At 45.4% G+C, this 25,668-nt stretch overlaps 2 protein-coding genes across 5 annotated transcripts in view; one reads left to right on the forward strand and one right to left on the reverse strand.

The window, feature by feature from the left end:
* Positions 1-23,833, forward strand: LOC146429641 (urotensin-2 receptor-like). 2 transcript variants are annotated; one of them, XM_085077914.1, is made up of 2 exons: positions 1-1,552; positions 21,929-23,833. In XM_085077914.1, the coding sequence occupies exon 1, from the start codon at positions 401-403 to the stop codon at positions 1,496-1,498; it is 1,098 nt and encodes a 365-aa protein (XP_084934040.1). In that variant the 5' UTR covers positions 1-400; the 3' UTR covers positions 1,499-1,552; positions 21,929-23,833. The 2 variants fall into 2 exon arrangements, with proteins under 2 accessions (XP_084934040.1, XP_084934039.1); XM_085077913.1 differs by lacking the exon at positions 21,929-23,833 and adding an exon at positions 16,045-21,050.
* The window catches only part of OGFOD3 (2-oxoglutarate and iron dependent oxygenase domain containing 3), a 42,820-nt gene continuing 28,487 nt past the window's right edge, over positions 11,336-25,668 (reverse strand). The window contains exons 9-14 of one of the 3 annotated variants that reach the window (XR_014855626.1): positions 21,521-22,107; positions 17,741-17,834; positions 16,768-16,859; positions 16,485-16,559; positions 15,629-15,782; positions 11,336-12,393 (exon numbers count right to left, since the gene is read on the reverse strand). Coding sequence is in view for 2 of the 3 variants with exons in the window: in XM_085077915.1 (XP_084934041.1) it covers positions 21,971-22,107 (137 nt within the window). In the remaining variant the exon portion in view is untranslated. Of the gene's footprint in view, positions 12,394-15,628; positions 15,783-16,484; positions 16,560-16,767; positions 16,860-17,740; positions 17,835-20,762; positions 22,108-25,668 lie in introns of those variants that run through there. The other 2 variants (XM_085077916.1, XM_085077915.1) reach the window with 2 other exon arrangements.

Genomic DNA, 25,668 nt, shown 5'->3' on the forward strand with positions numbered 1-25,668 from the left:
GCTCGGGTCCTGCTCCCGGCTCGGGGAGCTCCGTTAGCGGAGCGGAGAGCCCCGTTCCGGGCTCGGGGAGCTCCGTTCTCGGAGGGGACATCCCCGTTCCCGGCTCGGGGAGCTCCGTTCTCTGAAGGCAGAGCCCCGTTCCGGGCTCGGGGAGCCGCTCTCCGCAGGGTCCCCGGCCGGGCTGATTGCTCCCGGTCCCGGACGGCACGGGCAGGGCTCGGGGGTCCCCGCGGTCGCAGCGGAGCGGAGCGGATCAGGTCGGAGCGGGGAGCCCCGGCGGGGCGGGGGCAGCCCTTCCCCCGAGGGCAGCCCGGTACCGCCCTGCCTCCCGCGGGGGCGGAGCGGCCGCCGCCGGGCCGGGAGCTCCGCCGAGACGCTGCCGGGGCCGCCGCCGCCGCCCATGGAGCCCAACGGGACGGCGGCGGCGGGGGGCAACGGGACGGCGGCGGCGGGCGGCGGGGCTGCCCCCGGGAGCGGCCCGCTGCTCATCCCCTCGGCCTTCGGGACGGTGCTGTCGGTGATGTACGTGGCCGGGGTGGCCGGCAATGTCTACACGCTGGTGGTGATGTGCCACTCGGCGCGCTGCGCCGCCCCCATGTACAGCTCCATCGTCAGCCTGGCCCTGGCCGACCTGCTCTACCTCTCCACCATCCCCTTCATCGTCTGCACCTACCTGGCCCAGGACTGGTACTTCGGGGACCTGGGCTGCCGCATCCTGCTCAGCCTGGACCTGCTCACCATGCACGCCAGCATCTTCACGCTCACGCTGATGTGCACCGAGCGCTACCTGGCCGTCACCCGGCCGCTGGACACCCTGAAGCGCTCGCGGGGCTACCGGAAGGTCACGGCGGGGGCCGTGTGGTCCGTGTCGCTGCTGCTCACTCTGCCCATGATGCTGATGGTCACGCTGACCGAGGGGGGCAAGGCGGAGGGCAAGGTGAAGAGGATGTGCGCGCCCACCTGGAGCGTGGACGCCTACCGGACCTACCTGACGGTGCTCTTCAGCACCAGCATCATGGCCCCGGGCATCATCATCGGCTTCCTCTACACGCGCCTGGCCAGGACCTACCTGGAGTCCCAGAGGAACCCCCCCCACAAGGAGAAGAGCAAGAGATCCCCCCGGCAGAAGGTCCTCATCATGATTTTCAGCATCGTGCTGGTCTTCTGGGCCTGCTTCCTACCCTTCTGGATCTGGCAGCTGGTGCGGCTCTACAGCAGCTCCCTGCAGCTCACCACCCAAACCCAAAAGTGCATTAACTACCTGGTGACCTGCCTGACCTACAGCAACAGCTGCATCAACCCCTTCCTCTACACCCTGCTCACCAAAAACTACCGGGAGTACCTGCGCAACAGGCACCGCAACTTCTACCGGTTCACGTCCTCCTTCCGCAAGAGAGGCTCCAACCTGCAGTGCTCCTGGGGACGCTCCATGTCCTCCAGCAACCAGTACGACTACAGCTCGGAGGCGCTGGGCATGGCCACGCTCAAGGACAAGTGAGGAACACGAGGAGGTGCTCCGGACACACCAGGACCAGCAGAGTGTCTGGCCAAGGTAGGGCTTTGGGACCCCCTAGCCCTGAAGGGTCTTAAAAACTCGTTTTTGGTGCTCTCTCTAGCGAGGGGCAAGGAGTTGCGTGAACCCAAATGCTGAGATGAGTGTGAGTTTCCATCTGGCTGAGGGCTGTTGGGGGGTCCTGCCAGGAGGAGCAGCCATTTGGGACAAGTCCTGCAGGGCTTTGGGGGCAGAAGATGAGGTGGATGCTGTGTTCAGTTCTGCCACAAACTGTTCTCATGCTGCTTTGCTGAGTTTCGGCTCCAGCTCCGCACACCGCGTCTCCCGTGTGGTTTTTCAGTGCTGTCTTTGGGCTCCAGCTGGGTCAGAGCTGCACAAGTCTGAAATTGGCCTGGTGTCACCTAACTGAGCTGCCAGCCTTGGGTTTGCCCTGTGTGTCACCGTTGTCTGTTTCTGGAGTGTGTAAAGAGACCTTTAAGCCCCTTTTCCCATTTCCTGTTATGTTACGGTGCACTACTGTTATATCGAGCTTAAAGTCTCTATTTTAAAATTCATTGCAGCAGCACTTTGAACTCCAAGCGTTCAAAAACCACAAGGTAAGCTGTCAGAAACCACAGGATTACCTAACAAAAAAAAAGCTTGTAATTTTTTAAGGTTTCTACCTAAGGTGGTTTGAATTTGCCACTGATTTTTTTTCTTAAAAAAGTTGGTCCCTTTCTTAAAAGTCAACAGAGCTTGAAAAACCTGAAAATTTACCTTGGAAGAAATAAAAAAAATATTTATAATCCTGTCACTCAAGGACCTGAGGCTCTAAGAAAAATGACTGAATCCTATAACACGAAACTCATCATAAAAGATACAAATTTTTTCATGACATACGATCAAAACCATTTTGCCTCAATGTATTCTGCTCATTTTCTCCCTGCTTGGCATCTCACAGTAAACTTTCCCCACAGATCCTGGAGATGCCTGTAAGCATTTGAACGATTGTAAAGTGTCTGTTTATAAATAAATGCTTATTAAAAATGGACCATCATCAGGTTTCCCCTCGCCTGTCTCTTCACCCAGCTCAGGGGGATTTATTTATCAGGGCAGATGCTGCAGCTCCAGCTGTGGGGATGAAGTTGGGGTCAGTTTTGGGACAGACTCTGGGAATAAGAAAAGCACAGTTTGAGTTGCATAAACTCTTGACAGGAGCTGGTGATGCCCAGGGACTTCAGAATCAGCAGCAGTGTGAGGAACTGTCATTTCCACTTTTTATTTCTAACTCCAAGCCCTGTCTGCCTGAGCAGAGTTCCACTCCAGCCTGCAGGGCTACTGCATTCCCCTGTCCTTGGGTGATTCTCTCGTGTCCCAGGGCAAACTTTAGGCTGTGCTTGTGCTGGAGCAGAGACAGAGTGCCAACAGCACAGCCAGGGCTGGCAGCAGGGAGCAGGCAGAGATACACTGGGTTTTGTGCACTCAGCTAACAGAAAAATACACAAGTTGGATGAAGGTGTTTCTGTGCAGGAGTCAGACATTCTCTTGGGATGCTTTTTGGGGAACAGGGGAATAAGTAAGTCACCTTGCCCATATTGCTTGTAACCAAGCAAGGACTGTCTTTGAAATGCTGGTGATCACTTTGTCATATTCCAGGGTTACATAGACTACCAGGCTGGGCATCATAAATAGTCCATTCCTTAGGAAATAGGGGGACAAATGCACAGCTCATGTTGGGAACTGCCAGGGAGAGCAGGATTCTGCAGTTTTAAGGAACAACTTTTCAGAAACGAATCAATTTTTTAATTATTAGTTCTACAGTCGTTACTTTTCCTTTGGTTCCCATTTCTGAGGCTGGAAGTCACTCCCCTACAAGAATAAGAAAGACAAGGCTGAACTCAGAAGCAGTTGGGGTACAAATGTCATGTCCAAGGTGTATCTGCACAGAAGTCCTGGCAGAGCCAGGCAGGGTTGCATCCCGTGAGCTGGACAGGGATCAAAAAGAGTTTTAGGGACTTTGCTTCGTACTTAAAAAAAAAAAAAAAAAAAGCCCAAAACCAGTTATAAATAAGAGGAGGAAACTGAAAAGAAGTTCTGCATAGAAAAAAAAGGATGAAAATGCAGAGCAGATGAGCTCTTCAGTTGTAACCTATTGTGGGGATAAGCAGACAGAAGGGGCTGGTTTGGGATACACTTCCCAAGACACCTCTCAGTCCCCTGAAGAGATTCTGTTACTCTGTTCAGTGTCACCAACAGTGTGTAGTGGATGTGCTTTCTGTGCCACATGGTGAGAGAATTAAACATCAAAGGGTTGATGGAGGAGCATCCTGATGAAAGGCAAAATACTGGGTATTTCAAAAAAGGTGTGCCCAGCAGGTCAAGGGAGGTGATTCTCCCCCTCTACTCCACTCTGGTGACCCCAAGCTGCAGTGCTGCATCCAAATCTAGAGTCTCCAGCATCAGAAGGATGTGGAGCTGCTGGAGAAAGTCCAGAGGAGGCCATGGAGATGCTGCCAGGGCTTGAGCCCCTCTGGAGCCAGGCTGGGAGAGCTGGGAATGTTCACCTGGAGAGGAGAAAGCTCTGGGGAGACCTCAGAGCTCCTTCCAGTGCCTAAAGGGGCTCCAGGAGAGCTGGAGAGGGACTGGGGACAAGGAATGGAGGAACAGGACACAGGGAATGGCTTCAAAGTGATAGAGGGGAGGATCAGATGAGATATTGGGAAGAAATTCCTCTCTGTGATGGTGCTGAGGCCCTGGCACAGGCTGCCCAGAGAAACTGTGGCTGCCCCTGGATCCCTGGCAGTGTCCAAGGCCAGGCTGGACAGGGCTTGGAGCAACCTGGGACAGTGGAAGGTGTCCCTGCCATGGCAGGGGTGGCACTGGATGATCTTCAAGGTACAGACCTGCACAAACACCACTCCTCAGGAGCCCTGAATACTCCCAGGGCTCAGAGCTCAATTTAAAAGATGAATTACATAAACAACATCCCTCTTGCTGTCCCATCAGACCTGTTAAACTGCCAAAAGTCAGCAGGTCTGATCCACTTCATAAATCTCCTGCAGGAGCTGATGTTTTAGCTGAATTCTTGCTGTCTGTAGCTGGGCAAGCCTTGACCCCTCATGGTTTGGGATTGAGGAGAGTGTCCTCATGGATCTGCCCTAAAGAACAAAACCACATTAATCCAGTAGCTCACCTGGGGAGTGCTGCTGCCTGTCCAGAGCACACAGTCCTGCCTGGGCTGACACAACCTTCAGGTTACCTGTGAGGAGTAGCTTTACCTGCTGTCACCCAGAGCATTCTGGGGAGGGTGCTGGTTTGGGGTTGGGATCTCAGCATTCCTCAGCACATCCCTGTGTGCAGGACATGCTGTAAGGCAGCTCAGGCTGTTTCCTACATGAGGGACACTTATCAGCTGTCCTCAGCATTGAGAAGGATGAGTCAGGATCCCCAAAGTCATGAGATTAAAAACATCTTGTGTCCCCAACCACAGAGGCTACAGAAGAGTGTGAAAATTGAGGTAGACACATCACCAGAATCTGGATGATGGGACTTTGAAAATGCTATGATTGGTGTTAATTCAGGTAAATCTGAAGCAGCTCAGGCCAGGGCTGTGTAACAACAGGGAAGTCAGTGGGGCTGTAGCTTAAAAACAACATGTGGAGAGTTCCTTGAAAACAATTTTACTTTGGCTATTCTACATTACAGGAAATCAAGTTCTCTGTACCCTGGGGTCACCTGTCATACCTAAATCATGGTAATCCTTTGGTTTTTAATGCTTTGGGTGTTTTTTATTGTAAATGGAATGTCACTGCAGGTTCAGTGACACAGGTACTTCTTCAGCAGCCTTTTTCTTGTTGGGCCAGAGGTTGTCACTGCAAAACTCCATACATGCTTTACAAGAAAGAAAATAGTTTAATCGCTAGAGAGCATTTTCCAATTCCCCTTAGGATTTAGAGGTTTATAACAAAAAAACCCAACCCAGACTGCAAAAGAAAGCAGTTTCATCTCCTTCCTTTATGGTAGGATCTCCTTCTCAGATGGGATCTGCTGCAACAATGCAAATTTTTCCATTTTCAGTTGAAAAGACAAAAGACCACTCCTTTGTGGGACAAATGAGAATGATTGTTTCATCAGACACAGGAGAATCCATTTGAACTTTACGGAATTTTTGCTGCCTTTACCTTCAGTTGCTTTCTTTTTTAATCATCTTTCCACTTCTGAAAAACAAATTTGCAATAAATGCTCAAAAGCCCCACATTCCAATTCCACTGTGAGTGCAAGCAAATCCTTAACTTTTTAACTCCTATTTCAGCAGTCAGTTTTGGTGCTCAGTGTGTGACTGAACACCAGGGAAGCCAGCAAAAGAGAGGAGACTTTATGAGCATTTTGTACCTTGAGCTGCAAGATGCACAGCTGCATTAACTGGGGGGAATGGGCAGGATGACAGAGTTCTTAATTTATTATAATCTATTCATAATCACCAGGATGATGAGAGAATAAAGCACATAAACCTCATATCAGAGCCCAGCCCTCAAGCCCTGGGTGCAAAAAACAGAGAAATCCTCAGAGCAGCCCCAAACAGTCAGGAGGCTTTGCCAGGAGGTTTGCCTGCTTCGAGGACACTCAGTTTTCTGTCACATTTCAGAGTCCCTCTGGTGGCAGCAGCAAATTCCCATCCTGAGGTCTCAGGAAGAAAATCTGCCTTTTATTTCTAGGCTTTAAAACAGAGAGGTTGCCCCAAATCACAGCCCATACATAAGAGCATTTAATACCTTTAAAGTAGAATGTTAAGTAGAATGTTAATGTTTTCTCTTCTCTTCCCCTCCTGCTGCATCTGGAGGGGAAGAGAAGAGAAAAACCTACTTGCAGGAGTTAACTTTCCTTTCCCACATTTCTTCCTTTGCCAAACCCAGACGGACTTTGTTGCTGTCATTTTGCACAGCATCCTCCCAGGCAGCACCCACAGAAACACCCAGAGCTGCTGACTAACTGCAGCTCAGCCCAGCTGGGGTTTTGTGCCTGATAATAATTGGGTTTTGCTGCTAGTTTCCAGTTTTTCCAGGGAATAGAGAAACTCTGAGTTAATTCCTGCGGCTTATGAGAAATACATTGCTTTGTCTTCAAAACAGTAGCCACAGCTTCACGGGGTATAAGTACCCTGTAAAGTTATTTTTATTAGCATTATACAAGTTTTTTGCCCTTGTTTGGGAATCTAAAGCACAGCAGAGAGAAAGGATGTGTCAGTTGGAGGGGTTGGGTGGCTCAGGCTGAGCTGTGTGAAGGCAGGTGGAGGAACTCATTTCCACTCACTCAGCCAAACCTCTGGGGTGCAACAAACCTCTGTTAGACACCCAACACTGAAAAAAGTTATTAATGTATTAATATTATACTAAATATAGGTGTATTAAAATCCTAAATGGGACATATATCAAAAGCGGGTTTTTAATAATAAATATTTCTGCTCAGGAATGCAGCTTTCTGCCCACACTGAGTTTCTGCTGTGGCATATATCACCTTTGGAGGAGACTAATTTCAGTTTAACAAGTTGGAATGGTCAAAACAACTGAGCTTTGTGATCTGTGGTCACAGCTGGTGCCATCCTGTCCCCAAAGAAAATGCTCCTACTGCAATACACCAAAGCAAAACTGCTGCATCATTTTACTTTGGTTGCCCCACCAAAGAAAGGAGAGAATTAAAAGAGAAAAAGGAGAAATTAATCCAGTAGAAGTCTGCTGGCATTTGGCCTCTGCTTTTCTCATTCTCTCCTTTCTTAATATAAATTTTAATTTAAATGGAACATTTTGGTAAGCACTAGGAACACTTCCACATTGAGAGATGAGATGAAGAGTTAAAAAACGTTCATTAAAGCATTTATTTTAAAAGGCTGAACTTCAATACTGTGGAAGATCCCACCCAGATCCCTCCATCAAGGTATCTAGGAGGAAAGTAGTAGATAAGTTTGTGCACAATCAAATCACCAGCAGTATCAGCCATGCTTGGCAGAGGAAACAGTTCTAAAACCAAACCCATGCTAAGGCTGGAGAAGGAAAATCTGCCAAGTTTGTTCCAGCTTGTTTTGGCCAATCTCTCCCTGAGATGCTGTTAGTCTTTCCTTGTGCATTCCTGTCAGGATCTTGAATTCAGCTGCTGAATTCTTAACTAGAACCAAACATGATTCCATCCAAACAAAGCAGGGGAGATTCCTGAAGCTAAATGTGGTGTGTCCACAAACACAGCCTGTTAGACACAGTTACCCCTTCATCTGTGAGCTCCTCCAGCCAGGGACGTCCATCAAACTCACAGCCTCCTACCTCTGTTATTCTTTTAAATATCAGCTTGGCATTCGAGAAGCACAAGGCTGCCTCTTGCAAGAAGCCTCCCAGGAAAAGGCACTACAGAGCAATTATTCTTGCGTACTTTGAACCTGTCTTTGAAAAACCTGCGAGAATGGAGAAGGTAAATCACTGTAATGTAGCAATGCTGAAAGGGGAGAGGCAGCAGCACCCTTGGCACTTGCAGAGAGGACATCTGAAGGTCCCACCAGACATGCTGGCAGGGCAGGAGGCAGCAGCAGCTGCTGTGCCAGGCTCCCCCAGCATCCTCCCACAGCCAGCTGCCAGCACTGCACTGCTCAAAATCCCAGTGGCCCCACAGGTTTCAATTGAGTTGCTGCTTTTTCTTTGTAACGGATTTTTTTCCCTCTCATTTAACACTGTTAAAAGTGATATTTTACAGAAATGGCATTATTGTAAAATCAGCTGGAGCCCCAGTTACCCCAAGCCATCACATTTTGAAAGCAGCTTTCTGCCCCTGGGCAGTGTCCAGTTAAGGTTGGTGGCAGGAATACCTGAGGAGGTGCAGCCCCTGCCTGCACTGTGCCCTGCAGCCAAATGCACTTATTTATCTTCTTCACATCATCCCCTGGTGGGGCTCAGAGCCCTCTACCCCAAAAGCATTTGTGCTGTGGATAACTCAGGCAGGCTTAGAAAAAGTGAATGAAAGCCAGGAGAGATTTACAACAGAGGCAGCACTGCACAGTGTGGGAGCTGAGCAGAGGCATTGACTGGAAGGGGGGAGCCCAGAAGTCCTGGAAAATGAAAACTTCCTCCTAGAAAATGACCTCAGGGAAGTCACTTGGTCTTGTGCTGCTGTTCATGAAGTGCCTGGAAAGCAGCAATGCTCTTTGCAGTGTCTGCAGGTGTTTTAGTGTCACTGTTGTGTGTCACAGCTTTTGAGGTCGCTGGATGAGAGATGCTATGTGTGAAGGGAAAAGGGTCTTGTAGGGATAACTTAAGGCTCAGGGGAGCTATCCATGGTCAAACACAACCTCCTGCTTTTGATCTGTGGCAGCTGGTCAGTGAAGATGGTCCTTCCCCCCAGTGCTGTAGCTGTGCCCAGCTGGGATCACCACTGAAATGAGCCTGCTGATAAAAACATCACTTCAGTGCATCAATACCCTCCTTAAAGCTCCTCCTCGGTGAGAAACAACAGGAGGATATAGGTAGGGAAGGAAAATCTTTCCTTTACCTCCTGGGAGCCTCCTCCCCACATGAAGGGCTGGGAGCTCTGGGATCAGTGGAGGTAAAGGCAGATTAAGTGGAGGTAAAGGCTCTAAGAACACATTATCCAGCAGAGGAGGTTGGATAGAAAGAATTATCCCAACGCTTATTACCAACTGCTAAACACAACAGAACTTCCCTGTCATTTTGCTGTTGGCATCCTTTTAGAATGATTAAATCTGTCGAGGAACCTCTGCCTGCCTGAAGCACAGCACAATTAATTCCCCACAACAGAAGCAGAGGAAATAACAACTAACTTTGCTTGGCTACTTTCATGTGTTTGTTGTTTTTTTAAAACAAAGGCAAGTTTGTTATGGAAAACGTCCCTCAAACTTCAAAGCATTGCTTCAATCCTTGCAGCAGCTTCTTTTAGGCCAGATGAGAAGGTGAAGCCCCACATCCTACATTGCCCAGTGTTAAAAGAAAAGCTCCTTGCAGATCTCATTTAAGTGGGGAGGGACCATGGTGGAGGGATGGGGACAGGGCTGGAGTGTCACTTGGGCTTTTCCTCCATCCATATAGGAGAATATTTTCTCTCCTGAGCATTCTCTGCAAGAAGAAGGGAAGCTCACTGGCATGAACATGGTAGCTTAGAGCTCAAAAAAAAAAAAAAAAAAGCATTGAAACAGCATCTCAATAGACATTTGTGTTTATCTGGGGAGTGCTCTGAGGTGTGTGTTTGGGATCAGCCTGGGGAGGGTCTATGCATAATTACAGATTCCATCCCAGGCCTGCCCTGCACAATGTGCATTCCCATTGCTCAAGGATGGAATCTCCAGCCTGTGTTGAGAGGAGCTTGAGCAGAGAGATCACGGATCAAACGTGGCTGTTTAGCTTATATGTTTGGTAGAAACGTGTTTGGTTTTATCATGTTGCTGTCTTTGCTGTTCTTACTTTAACCTTATGATTTTTTTTCTGTCTCTGCATATTCTGCCCCTTTTTGGTGTTACATTTCCTCCTCAGCAATAAGCTGGAGCCTCTCCCAGGGACTCTGCTTACACCCTGGCTTTGCTCCATAGCCAAAACCACATTCAGTGATACCCCAGAGGGAGTTTCAAGGCTTTGGGGACATTTCTTCCCTCTTGGTTTCAGAGCTGTTTCAGGTTGCCCACAGAGAAGGCAGAAGCCTCTATTGATTTGCACAACCTGATCAGAAAGTGGGCATGTTGCTGCAAGTGTGACTTCATGAGCAAATCCTTCAGCTCCATTAGAGGAGTTCTGTCTGCACAGCCAGCAGGATTTAACAAGCTTTTCCTTTGCTGGTGCTCCACCTTCCACCTCCTCTGTCCTATTCCTGAGGCTGGGACATCTGCTTTTGCAGTTTTGTAATTTTAAAGGATTAAGTCATTTTACTTTTTAGGGTTGAGGGTTGTCTCGGTTTTTTTTCCTAATCAAGACAAAAGTAATTATTTCTTGTCCTGATCAGGTTCCCTACCCACCCCCAGGCAGCTGAGCTGATAAAACTGATGGGTGTGAAAAGGAGTGCATGTGAAACATCTTCAAATTGGTTTCAAAAGCCATTTTAAAATGATTCAGTGCACTTGAACTTGTTCTTGTTTAACACATCAGTTAAACTCAGGCCAGTAAATGGCCACATTCATAATACCAATGACTTTTACCTTGCTGCAACTGGGGAAAATCTTGTTTTCTTAGAGGGTCTGGGCTTAACTTCTGCTTTCTGCTTTCTGGTCAGTGAATAAGGCAGTGCCTTCCCCCTCTAGAGATGCCCATTAGACCCCAGGGAGGCTCTGTAAAGCTTCCTAAAAGCAGAATAACCATGAGGAACATTTCTATCCCTGCCAGAGCATCCATGAAAATAGAGAACTGCAGCTCCAACCCACGGTCATCATCTTTGGGATGGATCTTCAGTCTAGGAGGGACACTTAGGGACTCAGCATGGGGGAACAGCTTTCCTGACAGTGCCTGGGAACCTGTGGAGGCTTTTTCCTGTTCAGTTTTCAATTATTTGACTCACACTTGATGGACTTCATCTCCCAGCACATTCACAGCTGGTGGGTTCCAAGGCTGCAGTTGGCAATGAATGGAGAGTAATTACTTGCTGAGCTCATTATAATTGTTCAGTTATTGAATAATTTGGAAAGGCATTGCAGGAGGAATATTTGCTTAATTAAGAGCTCGTTTAATCACTGCTAAATTTAGCCTTCCAAAGCAGTGCTCACCTTCCCCAGATTTGGAAACCTTTGCCATGGCTCTGGTCCTTGTTCCCTCCCAGCTCCATCCCTCCCACATTTGGCTCCATGTGCAATAAGATCTCTCTGACATCACCATCAGTGTCCAGCAAGGTGTTTAATTAGCAACAACTCACCTGGAACTGCTCAGGTACTTTCAAGACCAAACTCTCATCCAGTGGGAAAAACTTTCATTACAGACAGAACAGCAAAGTCTGAGAGCTTAACAGAGCCTGGGCAATCTGAGCAGCAGAAAATCAATCTTTGGAGCCCTGAATGTTTTTTGAGTTGCTGCTGGTCCAACACATTTGGGCACATGTTCCTCCTGCTTGAGGGGTTTGGTAATTTAAGGTTTAGGAAGGAGGATTAGCACCCAGAGGAGGCTCTCTGAGCCTAGACTGACTTCCAGGAGCCAAGGGGAGTCTTCAAGGCAGTGCTTGAGACAAAAAGGTGTTTCCAGCTTACTGTCATGTCTCCACTGTTGCCCAAGGAATGTCAAGTGTCTGTGTGGGAAATCAGGCAGGCTTGTAACTGAAAAGGTTGTATTTGAGGACTTTTGGGGAGAGTTTGAAGGATGGACTTAAAACAGGAGGCAGCATTTCACTTAAAATGAGTGCAACTTCATCTTAAACAATCGATTAGTAGGTTTAAAACAATTCTTTCGCTCTGGGCTTGTTGTTGAAGTGCTTTTATAGTTTGTTCTAAGTTATTTTAATACATTTTATTCTTCATGCTCAGTCAGTGGGGTGTAACTACTGCTGCCCATGGGATGTGGCCATCAGCTGGCACACCCTCCTGACAAGGGGACTCTCCTCCCAGCATGGCAGTCAGTGGCAGATGTTCAGAAAGCAGAAAAAAGCAAAAGCAAAGCCCTGAAACTCTTACTGCCCACAGGCAGATTTATCTCCTTTGCACTTCCAAAGTGACAAATGGTTCAAAGCCTCCAAGAGGTCGTGGCTCCTCTGATCCTGGCTGTAGCAGGAAGGAAGGAAGAGTCTGTTCTGAACCTCATCCTTCCCAACACACTTCAGTACGAAGTCAACTTATTTTTTCTGCAAGGGAGAAGACATTAGAACAAGCCAGATCCTGTATCTCTGGCAACACACCACCAAGGCATCCTTGAACATCTTCTATTTTACCTGCAGTTTAAATCCTGCAAAAAAAAAGGAAGTAATTTTTAAACAGGTTTTTCAGGGCAAACTCTGTAAGGTAAATGCTGCAGAACAGAAGAGTCATCAAAGCAGGTTGATTTTAAAACCTGACAACCTTGACAGCCTCCTTGCAGCACCACAGAGCCACGTCAGTTCTGCTGTTACCCATGGTTACAAAATTGGTGAATGAAATGAAATGGAATCCAAACCTGTCGAGAGTTGTAAGTCTCACACAGGCAGGACAAATGACCTGGAATGGGAACTCCTGGAGTACTCCACTGGCTCCTCAATTGAGTATTTTGTCAACCTGGTCTAAATTAACAGAGCTCGCCCATTCTGAGTCTGGGCTGCTGAGGAGATGAGGAAGCTCCTGGTGGGCTCTAGCTGATTTTAAATATCCCCTTTCTTTTAACAAGAGGACAAGGCATAAGGCAGATCTCCAAGAGATTCTGTAGATTCAAGCAGAGAAGTGTCATGGGATAGTCTCTCATTGCCCCAAAGGAAAAAAAATCAAGTTAAAGTGCGAGCTAGAATCAGTCTTTTCAGTCAGTAATTTCTTCTAAATTAATAAGGCAGAGGCAGCTCTTTAGCAAAACAATTAAACAATACTTTAATAAAGCAGCTGCCTTAGTGAGACAAGTGACTTCCCCTGGGCATCTCCCAGCTTTCTGTGGGTGGAGGCCACTGAGGCAACCAGCACTGCCTCTGCTCCCCTACATTTTCTGCTGGATTTTGGAGATCCTGTGCTGGCAAGAGGATGACAGCCATGCTGTCAGGATCCTTTCTTTCCCAGTCTCCCTGCCAAAGCATTCTTCAGTGGCACATCACAGCAGGGCACTGCTTTCCCATCAGCCTCCTTTCCTTACCCAGGAATTCTCAAAGAGTCAACAACTCCAGAGTCCTGTCAGCAGAGGATGGCTGGAGAAGTGCTGCAGGCTGATCTCAACTCTCAGGATGAGGTGAAATGTCTCTGAACAGCCATTTCAGTCTCTGCTTGTGCAGGGATCCCACTGATCCCACCCTGTGCTAAAACTCCTGGGCCAGCAGTTACTTTTACCTTTCCCCATCCTGTGTATCCATGTGATTTTGATCCCTATCAAGTGTCATTTGGGATGTCAGACCAGACCTTGCCCTTCAGCATTCAGCATCACCCAGATTTAGCATTTTCTCCTTCCCAGCACCTCTCCAGCAGCCGGAGCTCTCACCCTTCCATCCTATTGTGTTGCCAAGTCCCACAAAGACCCTAAAGATCCTCTCCCTGTCCCCCCATAGGGACTTTTCTTCTCCCACCACCTCCTTGGAGAGTCCAGACATGCCCTCCCCACCCCAGCTGCTCACTGCTTTTGCACTTAGAGCCAGAGCAGCCCCAAAGCTCCTCTGGGGTTGTCCCCACTGCCCACCTCGTGCAGGGCCAGGGGACACTCAGCTGGAGTGAGTGCAGTCAGAATTCTCATCAGCACCAGTTTTACTGTCTCTTCCCAACATAAACTGGCCAAATGGAAGGAGTCCTGGCCCTGAGGATAAACAGCATGTGCAGTGTTTAGAGTAGCTGTCTGCAGAGAGGAGCCAGGGCAGCTGAGCTGACAGCCTGGGAGCTCCCAGGGGCACAGGGGTCTGCAGGGTGGTGGCACCTCGCTGGCAGGGACATTCCCCTGCTCTCAGATGTGAACAGGCCCAGTCTGTATGGAGGAGAAAGACTAGAAAAAACTCTAGTTGTCATAATCAAGTTTTCATAATAACCATCTGAGAGTTGTTTTGCAGAAATAGAGGGTTTGTGGCACCTGAGGCACTTGCACAAGTTCTTGCCAAGGACTGGCTTCAGTCTGAGCCCAGTCCACAGGGAGCTCCTAGTTCCAATACACCAGTGTTGCAAAATGTTCAGCTTTATGGAGTTTTCATATTTCAGATTAGTTTCAGCTTTTTAGCTGTTTAGGAATGGTAAATCCTCATGGGGTTAGGAAGCATTCTCAGCTATTATCTCTAAAAAGAACTTCAATATTGACAGTCAGGCTAGTACTGATGAAGAATGCTGAGATTAGACAAGCTCATTAAGCCAAGCATTCTTTCCACACCTGTGCTCTTCCCAACAAAATAATGATTTTTCAATTTCAAGGCTGTTAATTTAGAGCCAGATTTTCCTTGTCACACTGATGCAAACCTGAACCCCTGGCATGCTCCATGACCAAAGCTGGCTCAGAAGCACACAGGCTGTCCTTCCCTTCCAGGGCCTTGGACACAACTGGAAAATCTATGTCTCCTAAGTGGTACAGTCTGGTGCAGCTGGACTACTCACAATGCATTCAGCAAGCAGGTGTTGCTATTAGAGAACTAAAATCTCATGAATTTAAAATATTTGGAATACACCTTTTCTCCTCCATGGTACAAACAAGCCCTCAGCAGCTTTTAGGAGGAAGCTGTGGATGTCTAGAGCAGGCAGTGACTGAACCTTCTCCCAGCTCCACATCCATCCACAGAAGGAAATCAAACCACTAACCCTGTTTGGCTGGCAGGCAGGGGACAGGATGACAATGACATCTGCTTTTTAAGTTAATTGATCCACTGACTCATTCACTCAATTTCATTCATGATAAACAAGGCTCTTAAGGCTCAAAGATTTCTGGTTTTTTGTTCTGTAATATGGTCTAATAAGAGGCTGTTGCTCTTCCTAATGACCTTGTCGTGTTTGTAAATTTAACACAGAAACCCTTATCAGTGCACCACAATTACAGAATTAAATATACCTCCTCCTCCAGGGGAGTTGAGCCATCAAACACCTTCACTTCTGCCTAGCCTAGATCCTGCAAATCACCAACCTGGCCTGACCAGACGACAGAATCATTAATTTAGACCTGATCATCTCAGAAATAATCTCCCTGTACAACTCAGCTGTGGGAAGGTTTTTGATTACTGCCCTTTTGTGCATGCTTTATGGCTGAAGTATTTCATTTAAGGAGGATGATTAGGAAGAGGACAAGTTTTAGCAGTCTGCTCCAAAGCCTAAGTAGAAAATTAGCAACCGAGTCAAAACGTGTTTGACTCGTATTGAAAGTGATAATTTTTGCAGCATGCTGGAATTCAGACTCACAGCTGTCTGGAGGTGCTAAAGGCATTTAGGAAACAAAGTCAACAGGTCTCAAGTTCCAGTGGAGAGGAAAAGGCTCAAGGAGAGCAGGCAGTCAGCTGAGAGGGGAAAGCTTCAAGGCACTACTAAATGTGACAGGAGAGAGTCTCCATCACCTCTGAGCTGTGCTGGCAGCTGGGCACTGCTCCAGGGGACAGCAGCCCTCCTGAGAAACCCACAGGCATCACCCTCTGCTGGTGCTGAGAGAGAGGAAGGAGGTTTTTCCTGCACATGGTCTGAATGGATCACGATCTCCATCAAAATGTGAACCTAGAAAGGGAAAATGAGCAGGGAGATTTCTGGATATTGCAGCTGGTAAAAGCAGAGTACAGTCTCAGTGGACAGTAGGTGCCTATTCCCTACAGCCCCCACTAAAGTATTAATATATCAATAAAACTTTGTTTTTTCTTACAGTTCCAAAACCCACCAATTTTTCAACCCCTTTTTTTTCCCCAAGGGGAAACTTTCTGTACACTTCTGTATATTTATTAATTCAGTTTTCATTTCTTCTTGGATTATTTCTTCTTTACAGGTCTAAATTCTGCCTAGTCCCAGGAAAGGTGCAACAGACACAAGCTATATGTGGAGGACAAAATCATTTTAAAAATGCCCATTTGATACACAAGATAATGCAGAAGAAAGCATAACCATTATTTTTAAATAGGTGGATGTAGCATCACTTAACATATTTTAGCATATTCACTGTTCATTATTAATGCAAACAGAGGATGGACAGGATAAATAGCTGAAGGAGAAGGTTATCAAGAGGTCCTATTGAAAATTTTATAAAAGGTTTTAACAGCAAGAGCTTTGCTGCCTGAAATCTGTTTCCAGTTGCCTTATCTTCTAATGAAACAATAAAGCAGAGTGAGGAGGAGGAGAAAATGTCAGTTCAAATTGACACAGACAAGTCAGTGTGGGAGAAATCTCCTGTAGCTGCTCTCTGCCTAACACCACTCAAATTTAACTTACCCCTCTGCTTGGCTGACTCCAGGGGAAAATTGCTTTTTTCCTCCTAGTCAAAGTTTATTTTGATCATCTTCATCCCTGTGGAAAGGAATGACTCTCAAATTAATTCCTATTTTCCTTTAAAATAAAGAAACAAAAAAACCCCACACATTTATGGCCCATAGTGAAGTAGAAATAATCCAAGTGTAAGATCACTTCTCTCATTTCTTTTGTGTTGAGAAGTGCAGGAACTAAATGGGCTCAGAGTTTGTCTTATTTCTCAGCAGCCTTTGAAGTTCTGACTCACCTGGTAAAACGTGGCCTTCTTTTTCTGAGGTTATTCAGTGAACCACAATTAAAGCCCCATTATGCAGGGAGGACTCCCAGAACACATCTCCTCTTCAGTGACATAAATCAGAAATAAACACATCTGCCTGCTAGAGGGAATGGAAGAAACCACCATGCAGAGCCAAGACATGCAGAATGACTCCATTAGGACCTGCCTTTGTTTATTCCCACAAGATTTAATGGTCTAGCTGGCAAGTTAATATGCTGAGGAGGTCACCTCCAAGGTAGGAATCCACCCAGAGACCTCCCTCTGGCAGGGAAAGGCTCTCTCAAAAGAAAACAGCTAGATTTTTTTGTGTGGAGTCAGCAGCAAAGTGTCCAGGCATCTACATAAACAGCTTAAAATAATTGTATAAACTGAGGAACAAGAAAGAGAGAAATCCTCAAGGTGTCTGTCCAGAAAAGCCATGCCTCAGGAACCTAGCTGGTGCTTTTTTTTTGGGCAGTGGTGGTGTGGTTTGTTAAGAATAGGAGAGGCATTCATGGCTAAAATGAGTTTTTTTGAACACTGGAGGTGTCACAGGAAATTCCCAGAAACATGTAACATGAATGCTCCACAAATCTCAACTTCTCTCTATAAATAGAATATTTCCTTCAAAAAGGTGAAGGTTTCAGTGCAGTTCATTATGAACAATGAATCTGACCTGGCAGCTCATGGATTCCCTTGAACAGTCTCAAGATTATCTGGCTATCCAGATGTTTGGATGGTTTTCTTTTGTTTAGATGCATCTAAATGTTACAAATATTATGGAGGTGGTACTTCCAGGCTGCTGTATTGATTCCCCAATAAGGACTATTCAAGCAAGGCATTCCTTGTTGTGATCCCAAGGTCTGACCTGCTCTCTCTAGTACCTTTTTCAAAATTCTACTCATTTTCCATGAGGTATCGTGAAGGACAAGAATGCTCAATAGCAGGCAACACTGATCCCTACCTTGTGATTATTTCAGCTTTGCAGGAAAGCAGGCAAGATGGAAATAAATCTCTCTGAAAAAAGGGTGTTGATCCAAATATGGACAGTGCCTCTACTAGAAGAAAAATAAAAGTATTTGGAAAAACATTAATGTTGAAGAACAAAAAATCTCAACAATTGAGTTAGATATTTTTCATAAAGATTAATATCACATGTAGGCTAAAAGAATCAGAGGAAAAAGCCAACTTCTCTACACTGCTAGCAAGCCAATGAATGAATAACTCACAGAGCTGCTAGCCCCTGGTCAGTACTTGCTACAGGTCAAGGCTGAGGTGTGCTGGGACAGAAGTGAGAGATGAAATAAGGGATTTGAGGGGAGAAGATGGACACACTCAAAGATGTGCACTTGGGAAATTGGACAGTTATTTCCTTGGCACAGTCCATCCTGAAAAACTTTAGTACCAAGTCACCAACACTCAGAGAAGATAAAAAAGGGCTACACAGATACTTTGGGGATAACTTAACAATCAGTAAAGGAGAGCTGAAAGCAGGTTTCAGTAAATGATGTAAAATGAGCTTTCAGCTTCCTAAGAATGTTCCCAAGAAGCAAAGCTAGGCAGAGCTGCAGCTCTTCAGGGTGTTTCACGAGGAGCAATGGACACCAGAGGACTCCCAGCCCTCCAGGACAGAGGCTCAGCTGGATTTCCCAGGCTGGGACAATCCATGAGTGCCAAAGCCACCAGCAGTTCAGAAAGGAAATAATTCTTCTGCTGTCCTGGAATGTTTGCTTGGATTTCCACGAGACTCAAAAAGGAAAGATGGGAGCTGGGATTTTTTTTTCCCCTTTTTATTGCTTGGAGAAGGGAGGTTGGTTGTGTTTACTTCTCCCCTCTCAAAGAGCCCTGATCTCCAGCAGCATTTCCTGGTTTTATCTCTAGAATTCAGGTAAGACACAGATGTTGCACAAAGTTCCAAATGAGAGAACCAATTCACCTGCAAACACTTTGTCACTGGATGTAGAAAGAACCTGAGGAACTCTCATGTTAAAAACAACATCACCTTCATTTACTGGGGAAAGAAAAGCTGTAAAGGAGAAATTCAATACTAAGAAATGCAATTGAAGAAACAAACCCAGATTTCCCAGGCAGCACAGTCATCATCAATGCCATTTCAGCTATGTTTATTTTAATGTGCACATTATGATGAGCTACAGCCTCCCAAAGCACCCAGCTGAGATGCTGACCTGAAAAATAAGTAAGACATAAAGCTAAATTTCTGCTATAAATCCAAATTAAAATCTTTCTGTAAATAGGGTATCCTTGTAAACACTTCTGGACTTGAAATTCATTAAGATGGAGCACAGAGTATTTCAGGTGTATTATATATATTCAGGAAAATCTCAGCATAAATATATCTTTCCAAACCTTAAATTGACTCACACAGAATTTAAAGCCATAATAATTCCACAATTGCTTACACAATGAAAATGTTATACATGAGAAATGCCAAGAAGTCTACCTAGAGTTCCTAGAATCACAGGGAATGAAAAATTAAAATTTAATGCATGCTGCAGGACTGAAAGGTAGGTGTACACTAAAAATCCATCTAACCACATACCTGTCAATTTTTCAAAAGTTCCTGATACTCCACATTTGAATGGAAATATGGTTTTGAAAGTAGTACAACTTCACAGAATTCCTCGGGAGGCTTCACTCAATCTCACTGCAGGGAGTTCAAATCTGGCTTAGTCTCCTGCTGCATTTCCTATTTTACTCTGGGACTTCTCACACCAGCAGCCTTTTCCCTTTCCTTACAAGTAATTTCCTTTCAAAATACAAATCAGCATTCCCAGATCCTTGTAACAAGTCTGCTTTCAGATGCAAAGCTGTAATTTTTATATCAGCCCCAATTCACACTGCACAAGCACTGACCTTTCTTCACTTTGTTTTAAGCACAAGGGCTCTTTACAAAGATCCTGACACTACTGGGACACATCAAACCAAGTTCTGTCATCACCACATGTTCAATTAAGAGAATTCTCTGCAGCAGCCTGGCATCAGATTTAAGCTACTTGAACAAATCCTGCCCTTGGAGTAATCAGAATTCTAAGAATCAATTCCTAGTAGGCAACAGGCAGCTGAGCCTCAAAAAGGACAGAAATTGAAATATTTCAAGTTCAGAATTACCTGTCATTATCTGGACAAAGAGACCCTTAATAAAAAGTTATTCAGGGTATTTAAGTGGCCTAAAACAGATGAAGCCAAGTTTGTTCCTAATGATCAGGGAATTCTCCAACTTCTACTCTGCCCCAGGAACATCAGCCTTCTGCAATTACTGCTTCCTGCTGGAGGCTTCATTCAGAAACTTTTATATTGCACTTTACTTTCTCATTTGTCATTAAATTCTCCCAAGATCTAGGCTTTGCTTTTAGTAGTCTGCATATTGAAGCTTTAAACAGAAGAACCTCAGTGGCACTAAAACATACATTGAATTATTGTGCTTCTTTCCAAAGAGCTCTCCTACCATGTACAGTGCTCAATTTCCCAGCAAATTATAGGTGACAGGTCTGGTCATCATATTGACCAGGTTACTGAGGCTTAAAGACTCCAAAAGACAAATACCAGCTTGATTTTATTTCTGAATGTCCATCAGTTCCCAGCAGGAGATACACCATGTGCAGGAGATATTACAATACACAGGATCTTCAAAAGATGAAAATCCAAGAGGAGATCAGCTGAGAATCCTCCCACAGTCTGAGATGATCTTGCTGAGCAGGATTTTATAGAGGGCAACTTCAGAAATGCCACTTCCTTTTAGTGCCACTCACAGCTGCCATGACAGCAGCAAACATAGATCCATTTGTGTTTAGATTCCACTGCTCTCAGGTATTTTTGGGGAAAACCCTCTACATTTAAATCTCAGGGTAATGTCAGGAACCAAGTTCAAGCCAGTAAAGCAGTTGCTGGTGAAGTTGGCCTTCACACAGACTTAAAACTTGGGTGTAATGCAAATTCCTTGGAATAAACAGGCTTTAAGACAAGTATTTCAATATGAAACCCAACAAAATTTATTATTTCCTTGCACCCAGCCATTTTAACAATTCTGCTTTTTTAGTACAGACAAGGAAGCCTTTTTCAGGTTTGAGAACAAAGAACTGAAATTACAGAGGACTAATCTTGCTGGTGTGCCCAGTGAGAGCCATCACAAGTGTCCTCTCATCATTCCTCTTTATACTGATCTTCACTGTCATTCCCCCTAATACTTATATTTCCATTAAAAGGTATATTATAGAGTCAAAACTGTATGCATAAAATTTAAAAAAAAAATCAAAGCACACTCCCAGATTTTCAGTGTTTCACAGAAATTATACATCCAAGTAAAAAACCAGATCAACAGGGCTGCTTCAGAATTTCAATGAGAAAAAAAAATAGTTTTTTCTACCATTTATTTATCAACTTCCTGACCACAGAAATCTTTGATTGCAGTAAAAAACTACAGTAGTTGGCAAGACTATGCATGTATTTGTTACTTTATCTGTACTCTAATGCACACAGCTCCTCTTGGAAGTCTACAATTTAATATTCAGGGAGCACCAGTGGTCCTAGTTAACAGAAAAAGTCTTCACACTAAACTGGAAAAGAGAAGTCCAAAAATAGCTATTGAGAGACTTCCTGAATATTAAATCAGTAGTAATTCAATAAAAAAAGTTCAAGTAAGTCCCAGTAGCCAAGCCCAGGTGTATTGCCCACTGATCAGGAGAATCTAACCCTCTCACCAGGTGTATTCCAGAGTAACACTTACCTTGCTCACTTAACTTAAGTCAGACTTTCTGCATCACATTAGTAACTGGAAAGACTGAAGAATGAAACAGGGAACAGCAGCCCGGGGAGTCAGATCAAGGCATAGCCAAAAAGATTATCTGTACCTTTCAAACTGAAGAATTTTTAAAGAAAATTGAAAAACAAAGAGCCCAATTTCTCTTCTCTGTAGAGCTCACTCTCTTCTTTGTAGCCTGTCCCTTTGGGACATGAAGACAAATCAGTTTCAAAATGCATCCAATTTAAGATGGTCCTTAAGCCACCGTTTGCAATGTTTATGCAAAAAGATGTGAAAACAAAGTGTACAAGAGTATGTTCACAGAGCTGGGCAATTCTAACTGTCTGTGAGGTTACAAAAGATGGAATTCCCCTTTCTCCTCTCCTCTTGCAGGGCTTCTCTCCTTCCACGTGAGCTCCCATCCCATCCCAGGAGTCAGCCCAGCACTGGATCCCCGATGCCATGCTGCGGGTTGCAGGTGAAGGAGATGGTGATGGCAAAGCGAGTGCCCCACTGCACCTTCTCCACCCGATGGAGGTTCTCTGATCCAGAGGTGAAAAACGACACCCGGCCTGCAAAGACAAAGGGTTTGACCAGTGAATGCAGTTTGCCACTCAGCTGCAGCTCTCCCTGCACTGCTGAGCTGTTGTCCAGCTGTCCCCCAGTGACCTGAGAGCCCAGGTGATCACAGACAGACTGCTATGAGCTTACCCTGCACTCTGACAGCTTTTTACTGTTTAAAGCATCCATTAATCCTTTGTGCCACGAAGCTGGAGGTGTAAGTCCACTGTATCTTGTAATTTATAAAAGTCAGGAGGAAGCCAAGAACGTGGAAGGCAGTTCTTAGTTGCCTCAATTAAAAACAGAAAGCGCAACTCTAGTGACTGTCAGCAAAGTGTACTGATTTCCTCTCTGCTCCCCTTCCAGTTCAGGCTCTAACTTTAGACCAGAGGAGGAGGAAGCACTACAGAGGTGGCAAAAAGCCTTCAGTGACAAAACCTCAGCAGGTTTACAAGCAGCTGTGGCAGCTTATCAGCATTGTAGCAAGTGTTTGCTCTTGCTTTCCGTGCCTGGTCTGACCACTCGCTGTCCAGACAGGTTACAAAGTCATGTATCAGCCATGTACAAATTCCCTTTCCTTACACAGAGCCACTCCATCGATGCATTGCTTTACAGATCCAAGTGCTCAGTGCTGTGCTTGCTGCTGCCCAAGCCTTGACCATCACCACCCTGCCCCAGGGCTCTGCAAGCCTCCAGTGGCACCAGGTGAAATGTGGTGACTGTGCTGATGACAGCAGGGGTACACTGCCACCCCACTCGATGAAACAGCAGAATGGAGCCCTCTGCACTCCCCCATCATTGAACTGTTCTGGGAATGTACAGTTTGATGTTCAGTGAGTAACTCCGAACCGATGCGGCTCCGCAGGACTGCTCGAGTTCTCCTGAGGAAGCCAGAAATGCTCACCTGCACAGCTCCTTCATCCCTATACCATGTTTTTCCTACTCAGGCTTTCCCCCCACTGTTTAAAATAAAGTTTATTTAAAAGCTGATGCTTTTAAAGTCGGCACAACATCACCATGAACTATTCCAACCCTTACCCCTCTCCCACTGCAGAAATGGGCACCAGGCACATGGCTGGGTTTCCCTCCTAAAGGGATCCCAAAGACCCACAAGTTACTTTGCTTGCACACTCCTAAGCAGCACACATGGGAGATTTGGACAAAACTAGACTGGCTTTATGGGGCTGGCTTTACCCACTAATCCCTGAATCCCTTCCATGTTCAGCTGCAGCTCACATTGAATCCTTGAGCGGTTCAGAGTCGTTCACAATTGCCAAGCACAATTTCATCCCCTTCTGTGCATCCCCTGTGGCTGCACATCAGTAATGGGTAAAGTTACACATGTAAAGCAGAGATCCACTTGTGTGCACAGCTCATTTCCACCTCAGTGTCCTGCTTTTCTGGATGAAAGAAAGGCAACATGCTCCTGTCCTACCAGTGTTGCAATGAACAGTGCTGCCCTCAAGGATTTCATACAAAATCCCTGTGTAATGCATTTTTTTTCCTTTTAAACCATATTTCAATGGCATTAAAAAACTTTATTATCAGTCCCTCACCTCCTCACCCAAAGCTTTGCCTACACTGACTTTCAAGCAGTTTTGTTTGATCTCTCACTAGAAGAAGTAGTAATTCAGAGTTAGACAAGGTTCAGTGTGTTAAGCCAGTTAAATTGATTTTTTTGGCTATACTGAATGTCTTTTAAGTTCTTTCTTTAATAAATATGTCATATATATGGTATCATCTGCTCCCATATCCATCAGCTGGGGTCTCTGGGTAACTGAACAAGGCTACAGTCAGTTTTCAAAGATGTTGTTTTTTCCTCACTTGGGAAGAATTCCTTTAAAACTTACTTTGCAAAATTTTTGATGCAAAAGCACACTCTTGCCATGGTACATTATTTTCATCAGTATAAATGTTCAAAAAGAGGACAGAGAATGTTAGTTCCCATCGCATCTGACAAAAGCTTCAAGGGACATATGGCAATATCCTCATCCAGATGATGGTCACTGGCAGTGACCATCCCTGGCAGTGACCAAAGCCAGGGAACTCCTAACAACCTCTTACACGAATAAGATCTTAATTGTGTTCGAGGTAACCACTTATTCTCCTGACTTCTTGAGAATCCATTTTTGCACTGATCCACAGGAATCATTATTTAAGAAGACATACAAGTGCCAGTCACAAGATCCACTCAGTGAAGGAAGGGAATGGTAGCTGTGCCCTCATCTCCTCCCAGGGCAGGGCAGGAGCCACTCCTGCATGGACACAGTGCCAGGGAGGGATGCAGAGCAGGGCTGGGGAATGGAAAAGCTCTCACCACCACCCACTGCTGGTTGGAGGCACTGGGAAGACTGAGCTGCTGCTCAGAAGGAAATGGAGAGACTCATCTGTTTGGTTAAAGGGAAGCAGGAACAGTTAATTTGGCACTGCTGATTTATTCAACATCTTTCCTCTTACACACTGACAGCTTCGACTGTCTGCCTAACGTTTATCAGCTCTAAATGTTACTCAGGAAAGAAGGAAAAACTGCATCTCATCTGCTGAATGACATCCAGACAGAAGCACTGCCAGGGAAACTGCACAACAGTTGTGTTCTCCTCCTTGTCATCTGTTAAGGATGAATCACAAATTCATTCTCATGCAGAGTGTCCAAGAAAACCCATCATATCATTAGGCAAATAAACTGATAATAATGTTTTCTGCAATCACACTGTAAAATTTATTTAACAGATATACTTATTCAATTACTTATTTAAAAAAAGGTTTGAATGGGGAGAATTTAAGCAAGTCCTTTAAGGAAACCCCACAAAAGGAACATGGAATGACAGTGTCTGCAAGTGCCCTGATCTGGGGTGAAGAGAGGGCACAAGCTTCTCTGAACAATTTTACTACATATATGTCAAGCACTGAAGTATAAAAACCCTATGGCCTAAAAATAAAACCCCAACCAAAAAACTACCTGCCATGGGTATCAAAGCCTAGCTACAAACTTGTCCCAAATTTAGTTACCAGACAAAATTAATCGTTGTTATAAATGGAATCACTGATTCACATAGTGAAGTCTCCCACAGCCAGCTTGTAATTTGTAGTACTCACAAAAAAGGTTTCTACTTTAAATTCAGAAGGGCCTGGAAAACTTCCAAATTACAGTTTTTATAGAAAATTAATGAACTTATTTATTTCCTGCTAAAAGTACATGAATGTTTTTAGACATCAGCTAATCCCTGAAGAGAAGAATCCCTGTCTTCTCTCCCACCAGCACAGTTGGTTGCTCAAAATCACAGCAGTTTCCATCCTGTGTGAAGGTGTGACAGCCTTGGGGAGTATTTAGACTGACCTGCACTCCCAGGTACCCATTGCTTCATGGGCCCAATTCAAATGGTGTTTCATTTAATGCCATCGTTAACCTGTCACCAAGCACCATTAGAATACAAAACCTGCCTGGAACACAGTCATTCTTCCATAGATAACAAAACAAAAAGCAAGTTCTACAGAGAAATAAAGAGCTATTTTCTGTCTTTTTGACATGACTGCAACTGATCCTCCTTTTCCTACATCTCTTTGCAATCACC

The sequence above is a fragment of the Lichenostomus cassidix genome, chromosome 18 (genome assembly GCF_008360975.1).
Source record: "Lichenostomus cassidix isolate B80296 chromosome 18, HeHo_3.0, whole genome shotgun sequence".
NCBI classification, from domain to species: domain Eukaryota; kingdom Metazoa; phylum Chordata; class Aves; order Passeriformes; family Meliphagidae; genus Lichenostomus; species Lichenostomus cassidix.